This window comes from Colobus angolensis, unplaced genomic scaffold (genome assembly GCF_000951035.1).
Source record: "Colobus angolensis palliatus isolate OR3802 unplaced genomic scaffold, Cang.pa_1.0 Scaffold114, whole genome shotgun sequence".
Classification (NCBI taxonomy): Eukaryota; Metazoa; Chordata; class Mammalia; order Primates; family Cercopithecidae; genus Colobus; species Colobus angolensis.
Genome location: NW_012112475.1, coordinates 2,988,513 through 3,006,300, shown reverse-complemented (window position 1 = coordinate 3,006,300; position 17,788 = coordinate 2,988,513). Strand labels below are relative to the sequence as shown.

Below are 17,788 nucleotides of genomic sequence, written 5' to 3'. Positions count from 1 at the left end.
AACTGAGTCTTGCGAAGCTAGATGAATGTCTATCATCTCTGTTTACAGACCTGTTACCTTCCAAATCTTCTGTGACCAAGATTTGCAGAGACCCACAGACTCCTGTACTGCAAACCAAACACCGTGCACGGCCTGTGACCTGCAAAAGTGCAGCAGAGTTGGAGGCTGAGGAGTTCGAGAAACTGCAACAGTAAGTCCCACTGGCAGTATATGAGGAAGAGTTCCAAGAATCTGCCTACTTTATTTTCAGTTCTGTAAGGATGACAGTTGCTATTTTTCTTTCTGTGAAAATTTATGGCATTTGAGCAGTACGCTCTGCAGGCTACATCCCTGCCTTTACGATTTAAGGACTGTAGTGGGAATATGGAGATATCCTGGAGTATAAAATGGTAAAAATTGAATCCAGGCTGGGTATGGTGGCTCACACCTGTAATCCCAGTACTTTGGGAGGCCAAGGCAGGAGGATCACTTGAATCCAGGAGTTTGAGATCAGCCTGGGGCAACATGGTGAAACCACGTCTCTACAAAAAATACAAAAAAAATTAGCTGGGCATGGTGGCACACGTCTGTAGTCCCACCTACTACAGGGCAGCCTGAACCCAGGAGGTCAGTGCTTCAGTAAGCCAAGATCACGCCACTATACTCTAGCCTGGGTGACAAAGCGAGACTGACACACACACCCCCCCACAAAATCGAATCCAGAGGTCGGAGTAGAAGAATTTACTTAGGATTTCAATTAAGGAGTGCCCTCTAAGGTTAGGTTAGGTAGATCCCACCCTTTTGTGACTCCCCAAGGCATTGTTACAGCTATTACTAGTGGAGGGAAATGGAAACTTAGTGTGGTTCATAGCATTGGAGTTTATTTCCTATATCCTTCTTCCCTTCCTTTTTGTGCTTCTTTTGAGGAGGGGAGCTTCTGTGAAGTGAAGCCTCAATTCTTAAGTGGTAGGGATGTTAGGACTGTCTCATTTATTCTTTCTTCTAGAGGTAAAGATAGTATTGTGGAGAGTTGAAATTTTACTGTGTGTGATGGGTAATCATTTTTTCTTTTATTCTTTTATTATTTTTTATTTATTTATTTATTTTGAGATTAAGTTTTGCTCTTGTTGCCTAGGCTGGAGTGCAGTGGTGCTTCTTAGCTCACTGCAACCTCTGCCTCCTGAGTGCAAGAGATTCTCCTGCCTCAGCCTCCCTAGTAGCTGGGATTACAGGTGTGCGCCACCATGGCCGGCTAATTTTTGTATTTTTGGTAGAGATGGGGTTTCACTATGTTGGCCAGGCTGGTCTTAAACTCCTGATCTCAAGTTATCCATCTGCCTTGGCTTCCCAAAGTGCTGGGATTACAGGCATGAGCCACTGTGCCCGGCCAATTGTTTTTCATTTTTATTTATTTTATTCTGTTGTCCAGTCAATGGGAGCATAATTTTAATGATTACTTTTCTTTGTGGTTGGCTCACTTTGTGAAGTTTTTATTTTATTAAATTTTTTTTTGTGGTTATTTAAATTTTTACCTTACAGATACAAATTCAAAGCACGTGAACTTGATCCCAGAATACTTGAAGGTGGGCCCATCTTGCCCAAGAAACCACCTGTGAAACCACCCACTGAGCCTATTGGCTTTGATTTGGAAATTGAGAAAAGAATCCAGGAGCGAGAATCAAAGAAGAAATCAGAGGATGAACACTTTGAATTTCATTCCAGACCTTGCCCTACTAAGATTTTGGAAGATGTTGTGGTAAGGTCGAGGCTATGCATGTTGGCAGAAGTGTCCTGCTCATGACCAAATATCCACCCATTCACACAAAAGTTTGGGTTGATATTATAAGCAGGGCATCATATTAGGAACTGCAGGTGATAAAGAGACTTATCAGAGGTGGGTTTTGCTCTTAGTTAACTCAAAGTCTGGTATGGGAGATAATATATGTGTGAATAATAGAAAATGGACAGAAGTGTTCTGAGAGAGATGACAGTTAAAATAGGAATTCAGAGGAGAAAATGGTTTCTTCCAGATAGAAAGTTCAGGGTGTGCTTTGTAGAGAGGCACCATTTGACCTGAGCCTTGACAATATGTAGTAATAGTTACTGTCATTGGGTTGCTATTGTTATCATAATAGCTGACAGTTTTACTATATGCCAGGACTGCTGTAAGCCCTTTTCATATATTAGCCCGTTAGTTTTGACAACAACCCCTTTCAGTGGGTTACTTTATCACCTGTTTCAGAGGAGGTAACCGAGGCACACAGAAGTTATGTAATATTCCTAGAGCACTCAGCTAGTACGTGGTGGAGCGAGTAAGAGTTCAGACACTCTAGCTACAGAGTCTGTGATCCTAATACTTCCTTATATTGCCTCTCCATTGTAGATAGAATTTCGACTTGCAGAAATGCAAATGGACTGGATTGGCAGAACATTCCAGGCAGTAGGAATTACATGATAAAAAGCCTGATGGTGGGAAACATGAAGCTTCTACTGGGAGCTGTTAGTGGGTCAGTTAAGCTGGAGAAAAGTTTATCAAGAGCCACTGGAAACTGTTTCAGAGAAGTGGGTTGTAGTTTGATAATACACTCACAACCACAATTTTAGAGAAAATGTGCAATCAGGAAGCAAGGCTACAGTCACAGAATAAGCAATGGAGTTAGGCACCTGTGTAAATGCAAAAGCGGCTTTTAGTTACATTTCATGTGCAGATGGGGACCTCACCCACCGCCACTGGTTTGGATTGCTTGGATTGATGCAGGTCCGGGATAACTCTGGAAGCACCCTGTTTTCCTATCTTCTTTCTTTTTGCTTGTTTTAGAGTCACCATGCTTTTAGGGGAAACTGCACCAGTGTATTACCTTTGACTGAGTACCTAGTTTTGTTTATTGTATTTTCTTAGCACTAAATCAGAAGCAACTTGAAGTTATATTTTCCAGGCTTTACAAAAGTCATGATTAGGCTTAGAAATGGTTCTCCTCCCTGATACCTACTTTTGATTGAGAGCTTTTTGCATGAGATCGCTCTTCTGTTCACAATGCTTTTTTTTCCCTGCCATGAAGTACATGTACTATATGCCAAACTCTGTTACAATAAACTTTTAAGAAATCTTCCCCCACCCAAGTAATTAATCTCCAAGTTACAATAAACTTTTAAGAAATCTTCCCCCGCCCAAGTAATTAATCTCCAAGGGCTGTGCCTTCTTTGTCTTTACCCATTGAGGAAACAGTGTTGTGAATACAACAAGGGAAAAGTAGGTTATATGCAAACCTCAGAGTTCTAGAGCCAGAAGGTCTCAGCATTTAATTTTACATACAAGAAAATGGAGGCCCAGATAAGAGAAATTATTTCTTCAGGGTTTTTATAACACTTTTTTGGCACCTTACTTTTGGTTTTTTGTTTTGTTTTTTTGAGATGGAGTTTAGCTCTTGTTGTCGAGGCTGGAGTGCAATGGTGTGATCTTGGCTCACGGCAACCTCTGCCTCCTGGGTTTAAGCGATTCTCCTGCCTTAGCCTCCCAAGTAGTTGGGATTACAGGTGCACGCCACCACGCCCGGCTAATTTTTGTATTTATAGTAGAGATGGGGTTTCACCGTGTTAGCCAGGCTGATCTCTAACTCCTGACCTCAGGTGATCCACCTGCCTTGGCTTCCCAAAGTGCTGGGATTACAGGCATGAGCCACTGTTCCTGGCCGGCACCTTGCTTTTAATAACATATTTTTCTCCAAGCTCCTAGCTTTTCCCCTTTCCTTTGTTTTTATTTATGTACCACTCTCTCAATTTGTCCTATATCCTTGTACGTTACACACCAATATTATTATTTTAAAAATCAACTCACTTTGTGACCTAACGTAAATTTAAAGGGAACTTTTAAATAAATATGTAAATGGAAAACCAGTACCTTTTGCCACAAATAACACAGCAATAATAGCTAATACTTATATAACGCTTATTATATGCCAGGTCTTTATTCTAAGCTCTTTACATTTATATAATAATGCACTTAATTCTCACAACAACCCTATGAGGTAAGCACTGTAGGTACTCTATCAATCCATTTTACAGTTAGGAAACATAGAGGTTAAATAACTTGCTCAAGATCACAAACTAGTGAGCAGCAGAGCTAGCATATGAACCTTAGGTGATATGATTCCAGAGCCCATGCTGTTATATAAAAATAGAGGTTACCTTTTAAAATAGAAGGTTCTTAGGAAACCTGCTTATTTAAAAATAAAGTCTACACCTCACCTAAGATCCTTTCTCATAGCATCAGTCACACCTGAACTACTGTTTTTTGTTTTTTTTTGAGACAATGTCACTGTGTTGCCCCGGCTAGAGTGAAGAAGTGTAGTGATGTAATCTCGGCTCACTGCAACCTCTGCTTCCCAGGTTCAAGCAATTCTCATGCCTCAGCCTCCCGAGTAACTGGAACTACAGGCACACCACCACTTTTGATTTGGGGTCCCAAGATTTATTTTCCTTTCACAGGGGAATGTAGCTTGCCCATGGAAACATTTAAAAAAAACATTTAAAAGAGAGTAAGTCGACCAGACGTGGTGGCTCACACCTGTAATCCCAACGCTTTGGGAGGCCAAGGTGGGCTGATCACCTGAGGTCAGGAGTTGGAGACTAGCCTGTCTAACACGGTGAAACCCCATCTCTATTAAAAATACAAAAAAATTAACCGGGGCGTGGTGGTGGGCGCCTGTACTCCTAGCTACTCGGGAGGCTGAGGCAGGAGAATTGCATGAACCCAGGAGGTGGAGGTTGCAGCGAGCTGAGATTGCACCACTGCGCTCCAGCCTGGGCAATAGAGTGAGATTCTGTCTCCAAAAAAAAAAAAAAAAAGAGAGTCTTTGAACTTCTAGTCTTGAACTTTTACAGCAGAATTTAAGAGCCCACTTTCCAGAGCCTGATGCAGCTTGTCTGTCTGATGCTGTTGTTCCCCATCCATGTCCCCCCAGTGCTGAAGCTGTTTCGTGTGTCCTTACAGTGTTTCCTGTGCACTTCCACTTGTGGTTGATAAGTGGCAAGGGGACAATAAATAGGGTTGATGAAAGATGGGCTTGGGAAGCAGTGGGCCCAAGTGAGGCAGAAATGAGAAAACGGCTCCTGGGGCAGAGGTGGAGTGACAAAGCCTTGAGCACGAGGGTGTGAAATGTGAACTTAGTACTGACTATTGGGCAGCTGGGGCACCATGGAGGTGGATGTGGTGTCAGTGAGGCCAGTGAGTAATTTTAGCAGAGATACTTTAGGGATGACTTGGGGAGGCCAGCAGTCTTTTTTTAAATATATATACTTCCCAAAATAACATTGGTTCAGAGTAGTTTCCTAACTGCCCTGAGACAGGCCTGAGATCCTGTCCCAGGGTGCCTGGGGGGCATATCCTGTCTTAGGGAGAAATATTCACCTCAATGTACCCATCCCCAGTCCTGGCTGCTTTTCCTGAATGCGTCATCTGTCCACCAACATTGCCCCATTCTAACCACATATCACCTCTTTAGAGATACCTTCCCCTTCATTGAGGGAGCATCCCTCTAATAACCATTAGCTCCATATTCTGCTGGGTTTCTTTAGAGCACTTATGAAAATTTGAAAGTATCCAATTTGTTGTTTCTTCATTGTCTCTTTCCTCCATTAGAATGTGAGCTCCCTGAGAACAGGGACCGTGTATATCTATATTATTCACTCTGTATCCCCAGTCCCTAGCATAGTGACCACAAGCACTCTGATATCGGATAACTGAGTGAGTAATAGTACAAGCTGACATGCACCAGCCTGTGTTTCTAATTTGTGTTAGACACTAGTAATTCAAAGATGATACAAAACACTGCCCTTGTCCTCAAAGCTTTCATAGTCTGGTAGAGCAGATAGATGTGTAAATGAGTAAATATGGTAATATTAACCAACATATGTTCATTGAACAGATACTACTGGGTCTTCTAGTAGGTGATATGGGAAGACAAAACAATGCAAATGACAATATTTCAGTCCTCAAGGAGCTTATAATTTAAAAAACTTAAAATAGCAATAAAAAAAAAAAGGAAAGAAACCTCTGTTTCTGGAAACCCAGTTTTCTTTTCATTATTTCTAATTGAACCCCTAGTTAACTTTGATGTGAGGGGGGATGGGGTGTGAGTGGATAGTTGCTGCAAAGACAATTTTCATAACTCATCTTTTCCTTTCCCCCAGCTAATTAAGAGATTGAGCTCACTCTTAAGTATCTCCTTCATGGCCTACTTTTTAGAGGTTTCCATTGCTTCTCTTTAAAATGCAGACATTTCTGTTGGGTGAATGCAGAGGGAGGGAATTATTTTAGAACTAAATGAATCCTCAATTACTTATTTCAATTATTTTATTAAAAAATCCTGAGGCCTAGAAGTATATCTGATGTATTCAAGGTTATACAGATTGGAAGTAGAGCTGGGCTGGAACAGACAGACCTGTGGCTCCTTGCTCACTGTTTGTCTCTCTTCCACTTGCCCCTGGTGCGTTCAAGCAAGATGCTAGTGTCCACATGTCTATAGAAGAGCAGATTTTTTGTTGTTGCTGTTTTATGGTAAACATCATTTGACAACCCATTTCTTGGAGTTTTGTCACTCTGAATACAAGAGCTACTATACTGGATTTCACTATGCGAATGATTCTAGTGATTTTCTAAAGAATCACTATGCTAATGATTCTTTAGAAAACATATAAGAAATTTCACAGCAGAATGAGCATTCCTAGTGGTCACCTTGAAAGACTGTAAATCCCTTCTGATGATTGTGATACTGCACAGAGCATTTTGGAAAAGCCATGCATCTTGAATCCTGAGATGAGCCTTTTGGATCCCTCCCAGGGTGACAAATCTTCACTTGTATTTGAAACTTTATTTTGCTTTTAGAATCTAGTCTAAGGTTATTTGGAACTAAAACTTCTGAGTAGTCCAAGATAATAGAGGTGGAAACTATTTGTTAAATGAATAGTAAAGATTGAGCAACTATCTTGCATGGTCCAGAAAGTGCCTTTGAAAGCCACTCCAAGAAAGACATTCCAAACATGTTTCGAACAGTTGCAGCATTGTTGGGATTAAGGAGAAGGCTCCCAAGGTATCCTCCTAGAGTCCAAGGTATAAATTCTATTACTCATGTGTTCATTCATTCTTACTGCATTCATTCAACAAACATTTACTGAATGCTTTATACTTGCCAAGGTCTATGTTAAGTACTTGGGACTGATGGAGTAAAATAGTCTCCATCCTCGAAGCACTCAGGCTAGCAGGGGGAAATGAACATCTAAATAAATAAGTGCAATTAAGTTTTGTATGGACTGTGATGAAACCATATACAGTGGGATAAAGGGGTCAGTTCTGTAGGTCCTGGGAGTGGAGAGATCTATTGAAAGACTTTATAAAAGAGGAAAGGCTTTATAAAAGTGGAGGCTTGAAAAGATGAGTTGAGTGCTTTCAAGCAGCTGGTGCATTTCAGACAGAGAAAGCACAAGCAAAGGTAATGAGATAGGAACGGTTTGGGGAGAGACCAGTAGTTCTTTGTGGTTGGAACGTGTTGTGTAAGGAGGGGTGAGAGGTAAGGCAGGAGAGTCAGGAGGGTACCAGATTAATGCTACTACTACTAAGGAGGCCATGAAGGGGATATTTATGAGTGAGATTCAAGCAAGTACCTTGTGTTTCATGGCAAGGAATTTGTTATGCTGTTGTAGGTAGGCAATAGGAGCCATTAAAGAATTAATGTTTGTTTGTTTGTTTGTTTTGAGACAGAGTCTCACTCTGTCCCCCAGGCTGGAGTGCAGTGGCACGATCTTGGCTCACTGCAAGCTCTGCCTCCTGGGTCAACGCCATTCTCCTGCCTCAGCCTCCCGAGTAGCTGGGACTACAGGCACCCTCCACCACACCTGGCTAATGTTTTTGTATTTTTAGTAGAGACGGGGTTTCACTGTGTTAGCCAGGATGGCCTTGATCTCCTGACCTCGTGATCCACCCGCCTCGGCCTCCCAAAGTGCTGGGATTACAGACGTGAGCCAACGCGCCTGGCCCGAAGAATTTTAAGTCAGGAAGTGATGTGATCAAATATGTTTTAGAGTAATAATTTGGACTATGTGGAGACAATGAATTGGAGGAATGAGTGGCAGAACTGAAAGACTATTAGGAGACTAGCAGAATGGCACAGGCAATAGTTGATGTGGGTCTGGCAGCGAAACTTTAGGGAAGAGCAGAATAGAGAGCTGATGAGGGCAGGATGTGAACATGAGTGTAAGAAATTACTGAGGTTTTGTTTTTTTCTTCATCGATCTGGCCATACACTTCATTCAAAACAGCAGCCAAGAGATACCATTTTGCAGTTAGGATTAATTGCCAGATTTGTGATAGAATATCAATTCTGAGCAAATTAAAAAATGCTATGGAACAACTCTCTAAAATGTATTAGTTTTAAATTATGCACGCAATAGGATACATGTCATTTATTCCACAACGATTTGAAGTGTTAGCAGTGTTTTAAAATCATTAAGGAAAAATCTTCAGAGTAGTTGAATGTGTTGGAATTATGAGATATAAGGCTGAGTACAGTGGTTCACATCTGTAATCCTCACACTTTGGGAGGCCAAGGCGGGAGATTGATTGAGGCCAGGAATTTGAGACCCATCTCTACAAAATATAATTAGCTGGGCATAGGGGTGAGCACCTGTAGTCCCAGCTACTCAGGAGGCTGAGATGGGAGGATCGCTTGAGCCCAGGAGGCAGAAGTTACAGTGCGCCGAGATTGCCCCATTGCACTCCAGCCTGGGCAACAGGGTGAGACTCTGTCTCAAAACAAACAAACAAACAAACAAACAAACAAATAAAAGGATTATGAGATGTAGAAAATTAAATTTCTCTCTTAATTCACCCTCAAAGAGATATGAGAGTTGACAATTTGGTGTTCTTTCCAGTTTCGTGTTCTTTTATTTTCTGTGCTTAGATTAATTACATTTTAAAAACTCAAAAATATCATTCTAGGCCAGGTGCAGTGGCTCACACCTATAATCCCAGTGGTTTGCGAGGCCAAGGCAGGAAGACTGCTTGAGCCCAGAAGTTTGAGACCAGCCTGGGCAACATAGTGAGACCCTGTCTCTACCCAAAGGGGGAAAAAAGGATTTAATCTTCTCTTACAGCTTAGTGGAGATCATTTTGTGATATCTAATTGAGTTGCTTACTGCTTTCAGGGTGTTCCTGAAAAGAGGGTACTTCCAATCACCGTCCCCAAGTCACCAGCCTTTGCGTTGAAGAACAGAATTCGAATGCCCCCCAAAGAAGATGAGGTGATTCCCTGGGAGCAGGGGGTTCTTTTTCTTTCTATATAGTCAGTCAGCCTAAGCCTTATCATTTATTAATCTTAATGGAGTTCAAAGGCATCCATTTTTTCTGGACTTGTCTTTAAGAATGGATTTGAACATTTGTTCATTTTTTTTGTTCCTCCAAGAACAAAGTAATTGGTAAGGGTATGAATTTTCTGCTCTTAGTGATAACTAGTTACAATTTATGGAAACAGTAAGGAGCAGTTAAGCATTGGAGGCTTGTCTGCTGTAGCACTGAAAATCAGCTGCTCTTTGTAACATGGATCAAAAGTTGCACTTTATTTTGCCTTAGATTGTCACTATTCAGTGAGGGACTTTGAAAATTCATACTAAGCAATTATATCCACCTCGTCCTATCTCCATTAACCCAGGAGTTGCAAATGTGACCATGGTGATGGTTTATGGAATTGTAATATATAAACTGTCATTGATCAGGCCAGTTTCTTGTTACAGCTCCATTTTATCTATAAATATCCGGAGTTAGGGTAATTTTATAGCAGATTGCAAGCATAAGCCTTTTTATAGGTTCATTTGAAACTAAAATACGCAGTAATCTTGTGTTACCAGCTTGAACCCAAACAACGTGGTCCTATTCTGGGTTTGGCAACCATTAAGTCCCAGTCACATGTTTTAATGAAGTCTAGAGGCTGGGTCAAAGAGACTAAGGTATATGCCGATCTTCTGACGTTCATTTTATCCATAATGTTAGATCTTATTTAGTTTTTCAACATTCCTGTGGAAAACTACATCTTTTAAGAGTAATTGTGTTAGCACTTGGTGGTAGATGACTTGCCTAAGTCATCATCCTTCTTGGATAGAAAAGGAAGCTAAGACACCTAAGAGGCTGAGTGATTTGTTTTAATTAATGCCACATGTTAATATAATGTCTTTTGACTCCACATTCCGGGGAAGTTAGACAGAGTGAGGAGTCTTATTTCTAAACTGCAATTTTTTCCTTAGGAAGAGGATGAAGCAGTCTTGATAAAAGCTCAACCTGTGCCACATTATGGGGTGCCTTTTAAGCCCCAAATCCCAGAGGCAAGAACTGTGGAAATATGCCCTTTCTCCTTTGATTCTCGAGACAAAGAGCGTCAGTTACAGAAGGAGAAGAAAATAAAAGAACTGCAGAAAGGGGAGGTAGGTGTTTCCATTTCTGCAAGTAATATAATACTGTTCTTTGATCCCTCAAAGATAGTTTTTTCTATACTACTTTTAACTATAAAATCACTGACTTTTGATCTTTCTAAGAACCCTGTAAAATATAAATGGGACAAGTAATTTAAATAATCCTTCTGGCACAAGGAGGTTAAGTGACTCACCTCTGATCACACTGCTGGTTATAGGCAATATTAGGAGGAAAGCCTAGATTTCCTTTTGAACCCATTATTCTTTTCTCCTAGACCATGCTGCTTTGAAAACTGATTGTCCTTCCTTATTTTTCAGATTCATCCAGATATTCTGGAGCAGCTATTGCTTTCCAGTTAGTCTTTATCTTAAATCTCATGTTTTCTTTTCTGTTAGGTGCCCAAGTTCAAGGCACTTCCTTTGCCTCATTTTGACACCATTAATCTGCCAGAGAAGAAGGTAAAGAATGTGACCCAGATTGAACCGTTCTGCTTGGAGACTGACAGAAGAGGTGCTCTGAAGGCACAAACTTGGAAGCACCAGGTAGGGGTTGGAGAGAGCAGCCAAAATGTTAATTGCTTGGTTGGTTGATTGGACAGGCAGACCTACCACACTGAAATCACCTGGGTTGACATACTAGATTGTTTCAGGGGCTCTCACTGTAAATCAGGGGTCAGTACATTATTTCTGTAAAGGGCCAGATAGGAAATATTTTAGGTTTTGTAGGTTACATATGGGCTCTCACGTAATATGTGTGTGTGTGTACGCACACATTTTTGTTGTTGTTTTTTGAGACAGTCTCGTTCTGTCACCCAGGCTGGAGTGCAGTGGTGCGATCTCAGCTCACTGCAACCTCCGTCTCCCAGGTTCAAGTGATTCTGCCACCTCAGCCTCCCAAGTAGCTGGGATTACAGGCGCGCGCTACCACACCTGGCTAATTTTTGTATTTTTAGTAGAGACAGGGTTTTGCCATGTTGACCAGGCTGGTCTCCAACTCCTGATCTCAAATGATCTGCCCGCTTTGGCCTCCCAAAGTGCTGAGAGTACAAGCGTGAGCCACTGTGCCCAGCCAACTCTTTAAAAATGTAAAAAACATTCTTAGCTCAAGGGCTGTCCTAAAACAGGTTGCGAGCTGGATCTGGCCTGTAGACCAGAGTTTGCTGACCCCTGCTCCAAGTGATCACCCGGGGAATGTGGGAACCGACAGGCTTTTCTGGAGTCGGGAGTCTCTTTAAGATCTTGTCTATTTCATCTATTAGACTCATTCATTGTGTTTATTCCTTTCTGTTGATGCACTGGTAAGAAACAGTGAGGGAGAATAGTTGTCAATGTACAATGCTGTTTTCTCAGCATGATGTGCTATTTGCTCTTTATAAATGACAGGTGATTTAAAACAATTAATTGATTATTTGCTGATTTAATTGGGATCTAATTCTACCCGGCTGGAAAAATTTCCCTTAATTTCTAAGTTTATTGGGAATTTTATGTCATCATTAATCCTGGACTCTTTCCAAAAGGAGCTCTAGGCTATGGTTAGTTTGTAGGAATTACTCCCCTGAAGCCCGAGAGATGTAATGGCTTACATGACTGAACGTTGGTCCCCTGTTGGTGTGGTTCTCTGGGAAACCTTAGGACTGTTGCCTTGGAAATAGTGAATTTCCCCTTCTCAATGACCAAGACATAGAATGTTTGTGTAGGGCATTTTCTGCAAATAACAACACAAACTATTGTTTTAAAAAGCTTTTCAGAAATATAAAAGTAGAGTGAATAGTATAATGAATTTTCATGAACCCATCACCTGGTTCTATAATGATCAAAACATGAAAAGTCTTATTTCATCCCTACTTCTACCCACTTATCCCTATGCTGGATACTTCTACCTATATAAGATTACTTTGAAACAAATTCTATGTAACATCCCTTTTCATCCAAAAACACTTCAGTGTATATATTTAAAATATAAGGACTTATAACCACAATAATATTCTCACATTTAAAAAGATTAAAAGTAATCAAATATCTACACATTTCTCATTATTTTTTAAACAGTTGAATTGTTAAAATCAATATCCATATATAGGTCTACATAGTGCCTTTGTTTGCTAAATCTCTGAATCTTCTTTCAATCTATAGGCTCCTCTCTTTGCATTTTATTTGTTGAATAAACTGGATTGTTTGTACTGTAGATTTTCCACAATCTGGATTTTGCTGATTGCATTCCCACACAGTTGTTTAACATGTTCCTCTGTTGCTTGTATTTCCTATAAATGAGTAGTAAGATCTAGAGGCTTGATTCAATTCTGGTTAGTTTTTTTTTTGAGGTGGGAAGAATACGTTATAGGTGATACTGTATAGTTCCTAATGAATCATGTGTGAAGGCAGAAAATGTCTAGTTGTTTATTTTCATGATGTTAAGATAGGTCTTAAAAGTAACTTTAAAACTTTTTGTTTTTTTAATTGACAAATAATAGTTGTACATATTCTTGGGGTACATAGTGATGTTTCAATACATATAATGTGTAGTGATCTGATCAGGGTCATTAGCATATCAAGAATCTCACATTTATCATTTCTTTGTGTTGGGAATCTTTTTTTTTTTTTAATTTAAAAGTAAACTTTAATGTCGAAAATGCAAACTTGGGAATCTTAAAAGTATCTCAAAAATACTTTCTAGTTCTCAGTGAGTTCAAATGTTGTCAGACTGATCTGTTCATTATAAAATTTGTGTGAGAGATTTTTACTAGGGTTTATATTAAATCTGTTTTTATTGATGAAACAGTTCAGACATTAGAACTTAAGTTATTGAGGTAGTGGTCATAGAAAGTTGAGGCATTGCTCATCTGACCAACTTTCTCTCTAATAGCTGGAAGAAGAACTGAGACAGCAGAAAGAAGCAGCTTGCTTCAAGGCTCGTCCAAACACCGTCATCTCTCAGGAGCCCTTTGTTCCCAAAAAAGAGAAGAAATCAGTTGCTGGTAGTATTATATGTACTCTGATGGGCTTGGGGCAGAATTGTGTGACTTCCCAGTGGGATGCTGGGATTCAGTGTGTCAGTACAATGCTGTGTCAACTAGAAGCATTTGACTTTAGCAGATGGTAGCTTTTCTTCCCCTAGACCCAGTTTTTTGCCTTTATTGAACCCAGCAGCTATGTTGAGTTGCAGGATGTGTTAGGGCCAGATTCATTTAACATGAACCTTGGCAGAAGCAGCTGGCATTTCAACAACAATGATAGGTTTTCCCCACCCATAGAGAAACAAGTAAATGAGGGAGGGAGAGCCAGTATGGCTTTCTGGAATTCACCCTGAAGCAAATTTTAGATATAAAACATTTGATTCCTTAAACACTGGGCAGTGTGCTAGAATATTGGGATTCCACCGGGTGTGGTGGCTCATGCCTGTAGTCCCAACACTGCAGGAGGATCACTTGAGCCCAGGGATTTGAGACCAGCATGGGCAACATAGCAAGACCCCATCTCTTTTTCAAAAAAATCTTTCCAAAAAGGGAAAAAAAGAATATAGGGATCTTTCTCCTATGTCTGCCTCAAAATCAGTCACTATGTAGTTTTGTGCAAGTTACTTTATCTCTTTGCTTTTTTCCCAATTACACTAGATGATTTCCAGGGGCCCTTTGAAGTCTTAAAATTCTAAAACTTTTTGTATGTGGTTTGCTCTACCTTTCTCCCAATGGGGCTTGTTTAGAGCACAGTCTTCCTGTTAGTGTACATGTCTGTGCCACTTGCTCATTCCAGGGGGTGTATGCAAGTCCTGCTTGTGCACCAATATTTTTTCTGTTTCTGTACTTAGAGGGCCTTTCTGGTTCTCTAGTTCAGGAACCTTTTCAGCTGGCTACTGAGAAGAGAGCCAAGGAGCGGCAGGAGCTGGAGAAGAGAATGGCTGAGGTAGAAGCCCAGAAAGCCCAGCAGTTGGAGGAGACCAGACAACAGGAGGAAGAGCAGAAAAAGGAGGAGCTGGCCAGACTACGGAGAGAACTGGTAACTGGGAGCGTGAGCACTGACAAACACAGACATGCCTCTGTTTTATTTTACCTGTATCTTACCTTGTTCCAGACAGGATCTAAGGTAGCCCACAAGGCTGTACCAAAGACAATGAGTGAAAGGGGGAATTGCACAAATTGAGGGTAGTGATGAAATTGAGTTGTGAATGAAGCTAACGTAGGAGCTGTAATTTTGGCCCTTTTTAGGAACCAACCTGTTAGTTACAGAACTCACAGTGTTCATGAGACGTAAGACAATTGTTCAGAAAATACATTTATCCCTTTGATAGTGAATTTTTAGACAGAATTTCTTCCAGAAGTTTTCATAAGGAGGACAACATGTGGCATAACCATGTACAGTGATGCCTTTCCTAGGACTGTTTTTTATTTATTTGTTTATTTTATTTATGTAACTTATAATTTCCTCTGGAGTTAAGAAGCACCACTGAGTTATTAGGCAAGAATACGTAGGGAAGGACATGGGAATTAAATGGCAACTGTATTTTTGTTTTAATCTTGGCCCAAACTCCTCGGAGTTACAGTGTTCATCGCTCCAGGTAGTCCTCCACTAACATAATTATTTAGATATTGGTTGTCCAAAAAGAAGCCTGAACTCCACATTAAGGACGACTCTGTTAGGAGGGCAGCAAGTTGTGTTAACTGTGTTAATGAGGAAGCAGAGAGTTTTAGATGGAACTTATATGATAAATAAAAAAAAGAAAGGGTCATGGGGAGATGTTGGTAAAAGGTTACTTAGTTACAGTTAGATGGGAGGAATAAATTTCAAGAGAGCTATCATATAACAAGGTGACTGTAATTAATGATATATTGTATTCTTGAAAAATGTAAAGAAAGTGGATGTTGTGTGCTCACACTACAATGTTAATTAGCATCTTGCTAATTAACAAATGCATTATCTCACATAGTAACCATTCCATAATGTATGTCTACTTAAAAACATCAGCAGTACACAATAAAAATATACAGTGTTATCTGTCAATTAAAAAGAAAGAAGGCCAGGAATGGTGGCTCACACCTGTAATCCCAGCACTTTGGGAGGCCCAGGTGGGTGGATCACTTGAGGTCAGGAGTTGGAGACCAGCCTGGCCAACATGGCGAAACTCGGACTCTACTAAAAATACAAAAATTAGCCGGGCGTGGTGGCGCGCACCTGTAATCCCAGCTCCTCGGGAGGCTGAGGCAGGAGAATTGCTTGAACCTGGGAGGTGGAGGTTGCAGTAAGCCAGTCGTGCCACTGCAGTCCAGCCTGGGGGCGACAGAATGAGACTGTCTCAAAAAAAAAAAAAAAGAAAAAAAGAAATGTGTAAGTTGTTGAAGTTTTGTCTAAAAGTGCTATACTACGGCTGGGTGTGGCAGCTTACACCTGTAATTCTTACACTCTGGGAGGCCAAGGTGGGAGGATTGCATGAGCCCAGGAGTTCAAGAAAAGCTTGGGCAACATAGCAAGGTCCCATCTCTATTTTAAATAAATAAATAAAATGCTAGGCTAGCAGTTGAAACAGCTATTGGCATAGGTGATTATGCCCATAGGAAGGTTCCACGGACACACTATTCAGGAGACTAGCCTCTTGGCAAAATCTAGACTACCATTTGCTGAGTGAATGAGAAAATAGTATAATCCCCACTCTATATACACTCATACAATCAGCTTTTTTTTTCTGGCCTCAACTTTGATTTTTCTTTAGCACTTGGTACCTGCCTCTTGTGTTTGTCCCCATTATAGAACTGTTTCTTGCAGCAATTCTCAGCATAGTGGATGGCAACATTCTAAAGCACGATTCAGTCAACACTGGTTAACTCTATACTAATCTGGCTTGATTTAGGATTGATTTTAGACTACCCTAAAGGATGGATGGGACCATGCCTTCTTTAGCCACCCTTCCTGGTATGGATGTTGTGTTTTATTTTGTTTTTTCCCCAGGATTCAGGCTTTTGGTGAATATTTATAGTCTGTAAACTTAAGACTGTACTCTGGGAAATTCTTAGCTTGTAACTTCTCTGCTATACTTGAGTACAGCCCTATTATACCCTAGTAGATCACACAGGACATAGGTTTGACATTCTTTAGTGAAAGCTGAGGGACTTGAGGAGACTGCATGGCCTAAAGGAAAGCTGGGGAACCCTATGGAGACCTGAATAGAAACTGGGCTCCAGAGCACATGCACTTTTCCTTCATACTGTGCTGCCCCCCAGGCCCCACTCCCCACACCTTAAACTAGTGACTGGGATCTATACAACTCTACAACATTTTCTCAAAAAGAAAAAAATAAAAGCAATTATAAGAATAGTTTTCTGACATCCCTCTCACTGGTAACTTTATTAACTTTATTTTCCTTACTTTGCAGGTGCATAAGGCAAATCCAATACGCAAGTACCAGGGTCTGGAGATAAAGTCAAGTGACCAGCCTCTGACTGTGCCTGTATCTCCCAAATTCTCCACTCGATTCCACTGCTGAACTCAGCTGTGAGCTGCGGACACCGCCTGACAATGGGACCTGCTCCTCTTAATGTCAAACCTGAGACCGTCTTGCTTTGTTACTGGGCATGGAGAGAACCCATTTCTCCAGACTTTTCTCATGCCTGAGAAAGCATACTTGACAACTGTGGACTCCAGTTTTGTTGAGAATTGTTTTCTTATATTACTAAGGCTAATGAGACATAACTCATGTATGTCTCGATTAGACTCCATGTAGTTACTTCCTTTAAACCATCAGCTGGCCCTTTATATGGGTCTTCACTCTGATTAGAATTTAGTCTCTGTGTCAGCACAGTGTAATCTCTATTGCTATTGTCCCTTACCACTCTCCCCCTCCCCCCACTTTTTTTTTTTTGTTTAATTTTAACCAGAAAATAAAGATAGTTAAATCCTAAGATAGGGATTAAGTCATGGTTTAGATGAGGAACAATCAATACATCAGATTCTGTCCTCTTCCCTGCATACAGTGAATTTATAGTTAAGGATCCCTTTGCTGTGAGGGTAGAAAACCTCACCAACTGCACCAGTGAGGAAGAAGACTGCATGGACTCATGGGGAGCCTCACAGCAGCCATGCAGCAGGCTCTGGGTGGGGCTGCCGTTAAGGCACGTTCTCTCCTTATTGGTGCTGATAAGAATAGGGAACAGTACAGTGTGCATTTTAAGACCTGGCCTGGAATAAATGTTTTGTCTTTCCCTCCCTGATTGTGTTATTTGATGTTTTTAAATCTGTTGAGCCCCTTTGGAGGTCACATCTTTTTTGGGAAATGGGTAGTTTGAGAAGTGGGTCCAGGAACTTTTTTTAAAAGCACAGGCTGTGTCCTTAAAGGAAAGTACTTTGTAGGTTTTTTTTTTTTTTTTTT

General features: G+C 40.8%; 1 protein-coding gene across 1 annotated transcript in view; it reads left to right on the top strand.

Annotated features, from left to right (window-relative positions):
- The window catches only part of TPX2 (TPX2, microtubule-associated), a 62,251-nt gene extending 44,624 nt beyond the window's left edge, over positions 1–17,627 (top strand). Inside the window, exons 10-17 of the mRNA XM_011960631.1 lie at positions 49–190; positions 1,519–1,735; positions 9,178–9,273; positions 10,270–10,446; positions 10,831–10,977; positions 13,298–13,409; positions 14,240–14,427; positions 16,796–17,627. Of these exons, the coding sequence (XP_011816021.1) occupies positions 49–190; positions 1,519–1,735; positions 9,178–9,273; positions 10,270–10,446; positions 10,831–10,977; positions 13,298–13,409; positions 14,240–14,427; positions 16,796–16,906 (1,190 nt within the window). The 3' untranslated portion in view covers positions 16,907–17,627. The remainder of the gene's footprint in view (positions 1–48; positions 191–1,518; positions 1,736–9,177; positions 9,274–10,269; positions 10,447–10,830; positions 10,978–13,297; positions 13,410–14,239; positions 14,428–16,795) is intronic.
- Positions 17,628–17,788: the final 161 nt, after the last annotated feature.